Source organism: Rattus norvegicus, chromosome 2 (assembly GCF_021556685.1).
Source record: "Rattus norvegicus strain SHRSP/BbbUtx chromosome 2, alternate assembly SHRSP_T2T, whole genome shotgun sequence".
NCBI classification, from domain to species: Eukaryota; Metazoa; Chordata; class Mammalia; order Rodentia; family Muridae; genus Rattus; species Rattus norvegicus.
The window spans coordinates 153,289,232-153,301,876 of NC_141535.1; the positions used below are offsets into that span (position 1 = coordinate 153,289,232).

Here is a 12,645-nt window from a genome sequence, read left to right on the forward strand (position 1 = left end):
TGAATAGAATCCAGTGCCTCCCAGATGATACCAATCACCACCGAACACTGAGCTGTAGCCATAGCCACCTTTACAAACCCAGACCCTGTAACTAAGGCAGCCATGCGACTGGGCTGTAAAGGAACTTTTTGGGACCACTGAAAATTTTGGGGTGGGGCAGCTGTCAAAAACAGAGAAGGCAAGTAGCAATGCTAGAAGAAAAGTAAGCACTGTGCAGAGTTTGGGGGACTTGCATGTATTTGTGGCTTAATTTGTGAACCTTAAGAACCAGGATGCCCAAAGACTATGAAAAGAATGGACACACAAGTGGTTGGTTTGCTTTATGAAACAAGGCAAAAGGTAATAAATTTGATTAGTGTAATAATTTGAGGGTAAATAGTAGAACTGAGGAAATATTAGGGTGTCAAGAATGTTGATAGATTATTGGCATTGGTAGTGAGAAAACTATAAGACCTAAAAATAGACACCAATAGACTCCATTGACTGAAAAGAAGCTGCCTACCTACGTTGCATGCTAGTGTTTATGTCACGAGCTCAGGGTACAGCTGGTAGTGTTAGATACTGTTTTGTAGGGAGACCCTATGTCAGAAGTATGGGTAACTGTCACAACAGCACAGGTGGTTTATAAGCGTGGGGTTGAAATAGGCCCTAGTGCATCTGTAGCTAAATACCACAGACTGTTTCATTTATTTTACATTAATTATTTTACAATATGATTGTAGCCCTCTCTCTTCCCAGTGCCTCCCTCATTCAGTTCCTCCCCCATCCCCCTTTTCTCCTTCCCCCAGCACCAACCCACCCTAGCACATCAAGTCACTGCTGGACTAGAAACGTCCTCTCCCACTGAGGCCAGACAAGGCAGCCTCTTGTATGCAACAGAGCCATGGAGAGTCCCCATTCCAGATGTTGGGGGACCCACATAAAGACCAGGCTGTGCGTCTGTTACATACGTGCAGGGAGCCTAGCTCCAGCCGCCGTATGCTCTTTGGTTGGTTTGGTCTTCTTGTGAGTCTGGGACCCTCAGTAAAGAATAAAAATTTATTTAGCTCATAATTCTGGAAGGTACAAGGTCAAAGGACTGTGTCGTATGAGACTTCCTTGCTGATTGGGGACAGTACAGAGTCTTAAGTCTCTGTAGGACAGACATCAAAGGACAAGAAAAGTATACATAAGAGACATGTAAATTGTCTGTCATGACAGGCTCATTCATGAGGTGTTTCATTTATTTGTGTATTCAGTAAGAAGACATCATTCAATGACTTACATTTTAGAAGCCCTGTGATTCTACTCCTTAAAACTACACAATGGGGAGGGGGAAGGATTAGGGGGATGTTGGCCCAGAAACCTGGAAGGGGAATAACAACCAAAATGTAAATAAGAAATACTCAAGTTAATAAAGATTTAAAAAAAAAAAAACACTACACAATGGGAATTGAATGCAGCATGAATTTCGTAGAGTTCATTCAAACCATGGCTTCTAGGTTGAATATTCAAGAAACAAAGCCTTAAGAGTACAATCAGACCTGCAGGATTGGGGAGCACCAAAAGATTTGAGACTGTGTAGACTATCGGATAAGAACAGTACTTTATAAGTAGTGGGTATGTTTGTAGTGGATGGTACTACAGTGCCCACAGAACATGGTGATAGGGAATCACAGGCATAGCTCTTACTACTTGTGTTCCTCAGGGTCAAATTTCATAGTGTTTAGTGTCTGTATCTGTAAAGTGGAATTTCTACCTTTGGACAATACTTTTCTTTTTCAGTAAATCAAGTTGTACATGAAGAACTGAAGAAGTAATACTTTCCACATTTAAATTATAATAACATATAGCTGTTAGGAAAAACCAGCACTCCACTATGGAATCAGATAGGACTTTATCCTGCTGTTTCTTTTTAAATACTTACTCTCTCTAATTGAATTCATTCATATTCCTTGTGGACAGTGTAGTGATTACTGATAAAATTTTTAAATGCTTACTTTTAAGATTCTCCCTGTTATTTCAACCAAATTTACAAGATGTTTTATTTACATGCATACACAAATACTTGAGAATCTTGATTGACAGTATGAAGATGAATTACATAAAACATTTAACCACAGCAAAAGAGCCATTTGCAGTTTCTAAAAAACATACAAAACAATATTCCAATGAATTGTCTATGTATAGCAACAAATCAGTAAGAAAGGACAAACCAGCGTAGTCAAATAGATAAATCAGATTTAGGCAGGCTACTTTATTGAATTTAAATTGTGCCCGGTTGGCCCAAGAGTTATATATAAGCAATCCATCTTACGTTGTTAATGGAGGTTCTTGAAATGCACCTGATGTTTGCATTATTAAATTTCAGTCTAATGAGCTCTGCTAATACATATTGAAGATGGTTGTAAGGAGCAGAATGTGAATCTGAGCGGGATAATTTGAAAGAAACATAAGCCGAGCATTTTACATGACTCAAGGGGTATATCTACAATTACACGTATAACCAAAATTGAATTTAAATGGAATTTCTATTATCCTTGTCCTTCTACCAGGGTGAATAAAGTGTAAATGAAGTAAAAGTCTTTAGAGTTACTGCTGGTTTGTTTTTATTATCTAATTTAGTCGATTTTTGCAATGATTTAAAATGACATAAAAGTTTTTAATGTTTCATGACTTTAAACACAGCCTAAGTGTGTATAAAAGCTTGTAAATAGAAACAGATGTCCATGTAATTAGATATATTACTTTATAACACCATTATGTGCGTTTTATACCTGAAGAAAAAATGTCAGTATTGATGGTGAGAAAAATCAAAGTTTGAAGAAAAATTCGTTTTTTACGATACATGAATTTTCCTTAAATTCCTTGTTTAAGCTCGATTTTATAGGTCTAAGAATGTGTCAGTTTTGCATAGGAAACATATTTGTAACAATAACTGGAGTATTTTTATTTTTTAAAATCAGAGTTTCTAGTTGCAGTTATCATTATGCTAAAGGCTGATCCAAAGTTTAATGCTGGCACAGTCCGATTCTTTTTCTTTTGACGAGGCAATACTTTTTTAACTTAATATTTCATCAACTCTAATGCTATTAGAGACTTATTTTCGCTTAGTTCACTCATCAGGCAGAAAGACGGCAATAAAGGAGAATCGCTCCTTTGAGACATTAATGCTTCGGAATAAATGATGTGCTAGAACAGAAATTTAATTAATTTACAGAGTATATTGATAGTCCCTTGTTACTGTGCTGTATATTTTTAATCTTCTTTAACATCTGTAGTAAAGTGTTTGAAAAACCCCTGTACTTGAGCAACTAGTAGATAATTGAGTAATAAGGGAAGAGGGTCCAGAGAGAAAAAAGATTCCTTTTAGCAAATGCTGTCATAGCATGAATAAAGCTCTGTTGTGAGGTACATGGGAAGGAACGAGAAAGTCCATATGGCCGGACATCGCCACAGAGACTGCAAGGGTCTTACACTTCAGATTCAACCCTCAGACTTCAAGACAGACCATGTTCCACTGGTGGACCAGCTGGCATTTAATAACCAACTATACTTTGCTAATTCATATGTCATGACTTAGCCTTATATCACTAAACTTCATTTTCTTTTTCTACAAAGAATGTGTTGAAATAAGACATGGGAATTATTAATTAATTAATTAATTCTGGTTATAAATTCTGAATGAAAATACAAATATGTATTACTAATTCACAGCTGCCATATTTTTTGACATTTCTTTTGACAGCTTCACAGAAATGAAGATTAAATTTCTGTTTCTTTTTCCCACTGCTCTCATTTACATGGTATGCATAAAACAAATACAGAATTCTTTTTCTTGCAGCAAAAGCTGATGAAGCATTAAAAGCCAAAGAAAGGAATGAGGAAGAAGCAAAGAGAAGAAAAGAAGAAGGTAAGAATGCATGTTTCTTTTGTCCGCTAGACCTTTCCATTCTATGGGTGCACCATGAATATGGTGTAATGCCTTCACAGGGCTTTGTGTCATTTCGTGGTCTTAGACGGAGACACAGCATTGCACTGTACTCATTGTCTGGTACTAATGTTTGCTATCATGAGATTAGTTTAAAAGCATCCTCTGGGGCCAGTGAGGTGGCTCAGTGGTTAAGAACATCCTCCATGGTGACTGGCCACTCGAGCCCCGCCTTGTGATCTACGTAGTAAAAGGGAAGGACATGCTCCTGAAAGTCTGCACCTGACAGTCATGAGCACTGGGGCAAGTACGCTCACACGCAGACATCTACACATATACAACGTCTTATGTATCTTTCAGCCTCTCAACAGCTCACAAGAGGAACTAGGTATTGAGAAGTTGAAAGGCTGATTATGTGCACATTTTGGCTCTGTATGTTATTGTGGAAATTCTTGTCTTAATGCATACACATCTTTTACCATAACATGTGGGGAAATTGTGTTTTTCCTCTTTGGTTAGAGTCTGAGATCCAAGAAAAGCATATGTTACATTTGAAAGTTTTAGTACTATCAGCACTACCCCCATCAGTTCAAGTCCCCAGTTGCTCATCTGTAAAGGCCTGTAGGTTTTGGTGATGGAGCTCTATAAAGAAATGCACTCAAACTAAATTTATATACATATATAAGTTATTCTTACCTGATTTGACTTGCAGAAATCTTAACTATATGCTCTTATCTATGATCAACTAATGTTATAACTCACTGAGAAAATAGGGCTCTTTAACGTACACATCCTGGCATTTGCAATTCAGTACATTCTCTAATCTCCCTGATGTTTGCTGTATGCCATATTACCAGTAAATAGAAGACTAGATGGAAGGCATTCTAAGGGATCTGAAGTACTCTTTAGCTTTGTATTGGTAAAACCAATAACACTGACCTTATAGAATATATGGTTCTATCTATCACAACTAGTACAGTCTCCCAGATAAAATATTTGTGGTAGTTTTAGTTCAATCACATTCATTCAGAACATAGAGTTTTAGTCAGTTTTTTAAAAGTAAATGCTAGTGGCCACCAACCAAAGAGCATACACGGGCTGGTCTGAGCCATCACCACTGCCACCACCACATATGTAGCAGAGGACAGCCTTGTCTGGCCTCATTGGGAGAGGATATGCCTAATCCTGTAAAGTTTTGATGCTCAGCGTGAGGGGACACCTGGAGATGGGGGTGGGGGGAGTGTATAGTCTCAGAGGCAAAGGGGAGGAGGAGTGGGGAAAGAACTCTGTGAGAGGGTACTGGGAAGGGGAACAACATTCAGGATGTAAATAAATAAAATAATTAATAAAAATAACAAATACTAGTATTTGCAGGTTTTAACATTATTATTGAATATAATATGAAAAAATATAATATGAATTCTTAGCCCTGTAAAAAAGAAAGTTTTAGTGCTTTCTATCCTGTATTTCCAAATAATAACTAATATGCTATTTCTAATATCTCTTTATCATAAATTGGTTATAAATTAACTTCAAAAAGATATTTTAATGACTGTGGGTACTTCTGTATTATATTATGATTACATTACCAGTATTCTATGCATATACATATTAATGAGGTAATACGGTCCTTGTAGTGTGTGATATATATTAATACCTTTTACTCCTTTTGTGTCTGAGAATTGTTACTGGGAATTCCAGCCTTACAACAAAACCCATTCTAATTACTTCTTTCCAAGTTTGCTATACTAAGTACAGCATAGACTCCAGGACTGTAAATGACCTAGTATCATATTGCCTCACATATAGTGGAAATCTTGAATTATTGTACCAACAAATTATTGAGTGGCAAATCCTCTTTTCTTCCTTAAAGTCCAAGCCTAGATTATTTTGAGCTTACATTGGATTTTAAATAATCACATTGAAAGTGCATGCCATCTCTGCTGTGTCCCTTCTCTAAGACCTTAGCTGCTATGCAGTTGTTCTAATGAATTATAGCCATGCAAATGAAGTTAAATAATAAAAAATGTTACCAGTATTTGCTATATGCACTTAGCACTTCTTAAGTTCACTGAATTTTCTATGCATTAAAAACCTGGAAAATTATGTTGTTGAAGAAAAATTCAAGTGATTAAGCTCTATGACACTGATTCTAAAATATGAAAGGAGCGTGTTTTATTTATAAGGTTCACTCACTGTACTTGTTTTGTATAGTAAATCAGTCACCTTTTAGATTCTTTGTTATTACTTGCTTCCAAATTCTTTTCTTATGGATTATATTGAATTCTATTAAATTAACCTTTTCCTGAAGATGATTAATGTATAAGCTACACTTATTTTATTTCACATAATTAGTCTAGCTGCAAATTAAAACTCGAGATACATTGGTATGAACTTCTGTATCTGAAAAAATAATAATCCTTTATTTCAAATCTAGAAGCCACTAGTAATTCAGTCTGTCACATCATCTGTACAGTTCATATCTTAATTTCTTAGCATGCTGATATGCAGCACAGGGTTGAAAGCATTGTTCAAATGTAGATAAATATTGTCTATCTGGCTTCCTTTATCCGTTCTCTGTTATCTCAACAAAGCTATTGTATTAGCATAGCAGAAGCTGTACCTTGCAATTTCACTTTGACTATTATGCAGTCCTTTCCTTTGAGTGTTCTTAAATCAATAGCATATTAAGTTTGAAAGGATCGTGTCCAAGATAGAGTCAGCCTGTACACCAAATATTCCCAAGGTTACTGTTTTGCCTCATATCCTTCTAGTTTGAATATTTCCTATGGTCCTTACACAGAGCTCAGTTCACTTCCCCTTACTGATATTGCCAGCACATTCTTATTCATAACCGCTTGCTAACTCTTTCCACTCTTCTGGAGATAAATATAGATACATCTCTTTGTAAAAATAAACAAATAATTCAAAAAGGGGTTTTAAAATTTGCCTCCTTAAGTCCTTTTCTTTTTTTAATTAGGTTGGATTTCAGGAAATGAATATGAAATCTTTCAGTTCTTTTTTCTTTTCTTTTCTTATTTTGACTTGAGGAATGTCTCTCTTGGCTCTTCTTTTCTCTGTATGTTCAGAAATGGTCTTGTTATACTTGTCTGCGTTTTTGAGACAGGCTTCACATGTATGTAGCTCAGGCTGCCCTTGAACTCAAGATCTCTCACATCATTCTCTAAGGTTGGGATTATGTGCACACGACAACCCGCCAAGCTTTCTTAGTTCACTTTTAAAGTAGATCATTGAAAATAATTTTAACTTCTAGAATGCTTTGATACAACTCCTTGGGTTTTCTAAACGTTATTTTTATTTAATTTAGTATTCATTTAAGGATGCTAATTATGTTTTGATGTGTTTAATAAATAATAATGGCCTTTTGCATTTTATTTCTCTCTAATTAATTTATTTGGCATAAATACTGTGACTTTTGAATTCTTTTCCCTTTATGCTTATTCAAAAAATATTCTGTTATGCTGTTTGGGTGGTTTGTTTGTTAGTTACTACAAATATTTTTGTTTCCAAAACCTTTGGCAGTCTATGCTAAATTATTCATGGAAGTGGTAGAGAGTGGAAATGTGAACAGTTACAAGGCACTCTAACAAAACCAAAGTCAAACCAAAAGTCTTCTGTATTTAAATAAAAAAAAAATCAAGTCTTAGGTCACAGCTGATTGAGAAAAAATCAAATAAAGTAATGTTAATTTCCCTTCCTTTATCCTCCATGAATAGTAGAGACTAAAGGGGAGGAGGTGCCAGCAGTAGTTCAACTCCAGTGAGTCCTCCAGTGAGCTTCTCTGTTATCTCTGTAGTTCACGGAAGGCTGGCCACAAGGCACAATGCTTAATCACTTTCTATAGAGCTAGTAAGTGGTGAAGATTCTCCTTAAACCATCATAAATCATAATCCTCACACTTAGTGTCAAAAAAAAGTAATATAATTCACAGTGTAGGAGATGCCTGACTGGGTAGGGGCTCTTCCTGTGAAAGCAAGAGGGTGCGACTCCAGATCCCCAGTGCCCATGTAAACGCAGAGTGTGACTGTGCCTGCCTGTGACCCCAGCTTTGGGGGACAGAGACAAATGGATCCGAGGAACTCCTACTGCCTAGCATACACTAAACATCAGGCTTCAGGTTCTCAAACTGTAAGAAGAAGTCACCGAGCATCCTTTTTGGCTTCTGCAACCATATACATGGACACACCCATTCTCCTCATGTATGCATACAGCACATATACAGGGAACATGGTTTAAGCCTTCCTTCCTTCCTCCCTCCCTCCCTCCCTCCCTCCCTCCCTCCCTCCCTTCCCTTCTTCCTTCCTTCCTCTATGCTTTGTCTTCCTCTCTGAATCTTACATCCTCCGAAGCATCTGTGCATTATAGTGTTCTTACTTAGAGCTCTTTCCATATTGAGCTTTCTCATTGAAGTTTCTGGGATTCCCAGGTGAAGTACTGCAGACAGAAGCATGTGTTTTAGCTGGGTATGAAAGTCCTTTTCCTATCTTTTTTTTTTTTAATTAACTTGAGCATTTCTTATTTACATCTCGAATGCCACTCCCTTTCCTGGTCTCCAGGCAAACATCCCCCCAATCCCGCCCCCTCCCCCTCTCCACGGGCGTTCCCCTCCCCACCCTCCCCCCATTGCCGCCCTCCCCTCAACAATCACGCTCACTGGGGGTCCAGTCCCAGCAGGACCAAGGGCCCTCCCCTACACTGGTGATCCCACTAGGACACCCACCGCCACCCACTAGGTCAGAGTCCAGGGTCAGTCCATGCACAGTCCCTAGGTAGTGGTTTAGTCCCTGGAAGCTCCAGCTGCCCGGCACCGTTGTTCATAAAGGGTCTCGAGCCCCCTCAAGCTCCTCGAGCTCCCTCTCTGATTCCTTCAACGGGGGCCCTACTCTCAGTTCAGCGGCCTGCCTCTAGCATTCGCATCTGCATCCACTGCACTCTGGCTGTGTCTCCCAGGAGAGATCCACATCCGGCTCCTGTCTGCCTGCACGTCCCTGCCTCATCCATCCTGTCCAATCGGGTGGCTGTATATGTATGGGCCACATGTGGGGCAGGCTCCGAATGGGCGCTCCCTCTATCTCTGTTTCAATCCTTGCCCTCTACTCCGTGCCAAGGGTACTCTCGTTCCCCATTTTAAAGAAGGAGTGAAGCATCCACATTTTGATCATCCGTCCTGAGTTTCATGTGTTCTATGCATCCAGGGTAATTCAAGCACTTGGGCCAATAGCCACTTATCAATGAGTGCATACCATGTGTGTCTTTCTGTGATTGGGTTACCTCACTCAGGATGATATTCTCCAGTTCCAACCACCTGCCCATGAATTTCATAAAGGCATTGTTTTTGATAGCTGAGTAATATTCCATTGTGTAGATGTACCACATTTTCTGTATCCATTCCTCTGTCGAAGGGCACCTGGGTTCCCTCCAGCCTCTGGCCATTATAAACAAGGCTGCTATGAACATAGTGGAGCATGTGTCTTTTTTATATGGGGCATCTTTTGGGTATATGCCCAAGAGAGGTATAGCTGGATCCCCAGGCAGCTAATGTCCAATCTTCTGAGGAACCTCCAGACTGATTTCCAGAATGGTTCCACCAGTCTGCAATCCCACCAACAATGTAGGAGCGCTCCTCTTTCTCCACATCCCCGCCAGCATTTGTGTCACCTGAGTTTTGGATCCCAGCCACTCTCACTGGTGTGAGGTGAAATCTCAGGGTTGCTTTGATTTACATTTCCCTTATGACCAAAGATGTTGAACATTTCTTTAGGTGCTTCTCAGCCATTCGGCATTCCCCAGCCGTGAATTCTTTGTTCAGCTCTGAACCCCATCTTTTAATAGGGTTATTTGACTCCCTGCGGTCCAACCTCCCGAGCTCTTTGTACACTTTGGATATAAGCCCTCCATCTGTTGCAGGATTGGCAAAGATGCTTTCCCAATCTGTGGGTTGCCATTTTGTCCCAAACACAGCGTCCTTTGCCCTACAGAAGCTTTGCAGTTTCATGAGATCCCACCTGCCGATTACTGATCCTAGAGCATAAGCCATTGGTGTTCTGTTCAGGAAGCTTTTTCCAGTGCCCATGTGTTCGAGACGCTGCCCCAGTTTTTCTTCTATTAGTTTGAGTGTATCTGGTTTGATGTGGAGGTCCTTGATCCACCTGGACTCAAGCTTTGTACAGGGTGATAAGCATGGATCAATCTGCATTCTTCTACATGTTGCCCTCCAGTTGAACCAGCACCATTTGCTGAAAATGCTATCTTCTTTCCATTGAATGGTTTTGGCTCCTTTGTCAAAAATCAGGTGCCCATAGGTGTGTGGGTTCATTTCTGGGTCTTCAATTCTGTTCCATTGGTCTATCAGTCTGTCTCCGCACCAATACCACGCAGCTTTTATCACTATTGCTCTGTAATACTGCTTGAGTTCAGGGATAGTGATTCCCCCTGAAGTCCTTTTATTGTTGAGGATAGTTTTAGCTATCCTGGGTTCCTTGTTATTCCAGATGAATTTACAAATTGTTCTATCTCTTTGAAGAATTGGATTGGTGTTTTGATGGGGATTGGATTGAATCTGTAGATCGCCTTTGGTAAAATGGCCATTTTTACTATGTTAATCCTGCCAATCCATGAGCAGGGGAGATCTTTCCATCTTCTGAGGTCTTCTTCAATTTCTTTCTTCAGAGTCTTGAAGTACTTATTGTACAAATCTTTTACTTGCTTGGTTAAAGTCACACCGAGGTACTTTATATTGTTTGGGTCTATTATGAAGGGAGTCATTTCCCTAATTTCTTTCTCGGCTTGTTTCTCTTTTGTGTAGAGGAAGGCTACTGATTTATTTGAGTTAATTTTATACCCAGCCACTTTGCTGAAGTTGTTTATCAATCAGCTTTAGTAGTTCTCTGGTGGAACTTTTGGGATCACTTAAATATACTATCATATCATCTGCAAATAGTGATATTTTGACTTCTTCTTTTCTGATCTGTATCCCCTTGACCTCCTTTTGTTGTCTGATTGCTCTGGCTAGAACTTCAAGAACTATATTGAATAAGTAGGGAGAGAGTGGGCAGCCTTGTCTAGTCCCTGATTTTAGTGGGATTGCTTCCAGTTTCTCTCCATCTAGTTTAATGTTAGCAACTGGTTTGCTGTATATGGCTTTTACTATGTTTAGGTATGGGCCTTGAATTCCTATTCTTTCCAGGACTTTTATCATGAAGGGGTGTTGAATTTTGTCAAATGCTTTCTCAGCATCTAATGAAATGATCATGTGGTTCTGTTGTTTCAGTTTGTTTATATAATGGATCACGTTGATGGTTTTCCGTATATTAAACCATCCCTGCATGCCTGGGATGAAGCCTACTTGATCATGGTGGATGACGTTTTGATGTGCTTTTAGATTCAGTTTGCCAGAATTTTATTGAGTATTTTTGCGTCGATATTCAAAAGGGAAATTGGTCTGAAGTTCTCGTTCTTTGTTGGGTCTTTGTGTGGTTTAGGTATAAGAGTAATTGTGGCTTCATAGAAGGAATTCGGGAGCGATCCATCTGTTTCAATTTTGTGGAATAGTTTGGATAATATTGGTATGAGGTCTTCTATGAAGGTCTGATAGAATTCTGCACTAAACCCGTCTGGACCTGGGCTCTTTTTGGTTGGGAGACCTTTAATGACTGCTTCTATTTCCTTAGGAGTTATGGGGTTGTTTAACTGGTTTATCTGTTCCTGATTTAACTTCGGTACCTGGTATCTGTCTAGGAAATTGTCCATTTCCTGCAGATTTTCAAGTTTTGTTGAATATAGGCTTTTATAGTAAGATCTGATGATTTTTTGAATTTCCTCTGAATCTGTAGTTATGTCTCCCTTTTCATTTCTGATTTTGTTAATTTGGACACAGTCTCTGTGTCCTCTCGTTAGTCTGGCTAAGAGTTTATCTATCTTGTTGATTTTCTCAAAGAACCAACTTTTCCTATCTTTATCTGCTTTTGTCCCATTAGACTTCTCAGAGCCCCTTCTTTTTTTTTTAATTTTTTTTTATTTATTCATTTATTATATATAAGTACACTGTAGCTGTCTTCAGATACACCAGAAGAGGACATCAGATCTCTTTACAGATGGTTGTGAGCCACCATGTGGTTGCTGGGAATTGAACTCATGACCTCTGGAAGAGCAGTCGGGTGCTCTTAACCGCTGAGCCATCTCAGAGCCCCTTCTTAAGAGTTTGCGCTCCCCATTGCTTATGGCTCTTAGTCTTGCCATATTCAGAAGGAGAACTGTTACAATCCCCCTTTCCATCTACTGTGATTCGTCACCTGAGATCCAGAGAAAGCGGTGAAGAATGGAGTGACTGCTAAAAGAAAACTCAGAAGCTGGACATGGCCAGGCATGCCTGTCTTCCCAGCACATTGCTGCAGGTAGAAGCAGAAGAGTCGAGAGCAAGGCCAACCTTGGCTACATAGTAAGCTGAGACTATATGAGATCCTGTCTACATACAGAAATAGTAAGTAACTATGGTAACTGGTACCTGGCAGTCCTTTGGGAGTCACTTTTTCAATTGGCATGTAAGGGTAGCAAAAACAGAGTGCCTGCCTTGTGTAGTGTCAGTTCTGACTTGGCTACCTGTTACGATGTGCAGGGACATTCTTAGGTTGAAGTACTCAGGGGAGCTCCCTACCTTGGCTGACTAGTTTCACTGCAGGGTTCTGTAGGGAAGGTATGTTTCCTGTATGCCAGGT

At 39.3% G+C, this 12,645-nt stretch overlaps 1 protein-coding gene across 6 annotated transcripts in view; it reads left to right on the forward strand.

Annotated features, from left to right (window-relative positions):
* Window positions 1-12,645, forward strand: part of Rsrc1 (arginine and serine rich coiled-coil 1) — a 386,283-nt gene that overhangs the window by 305,648 nt on the left and 67,990 nt on the right. For 5 of the 6 annotated variants that reach the window (XM_087626973.1, NM_001014172.2, XM_087626964.1 and 2 more), the window contains 1 exon segment: window positions 3,824-3,892. In XM_087626973.1, coding sequence (XP_087483099.1) covers window positions 3,824-3,892 — 69 coding nt within the window. 6 annotated transcript variants of the gene reach the window in all.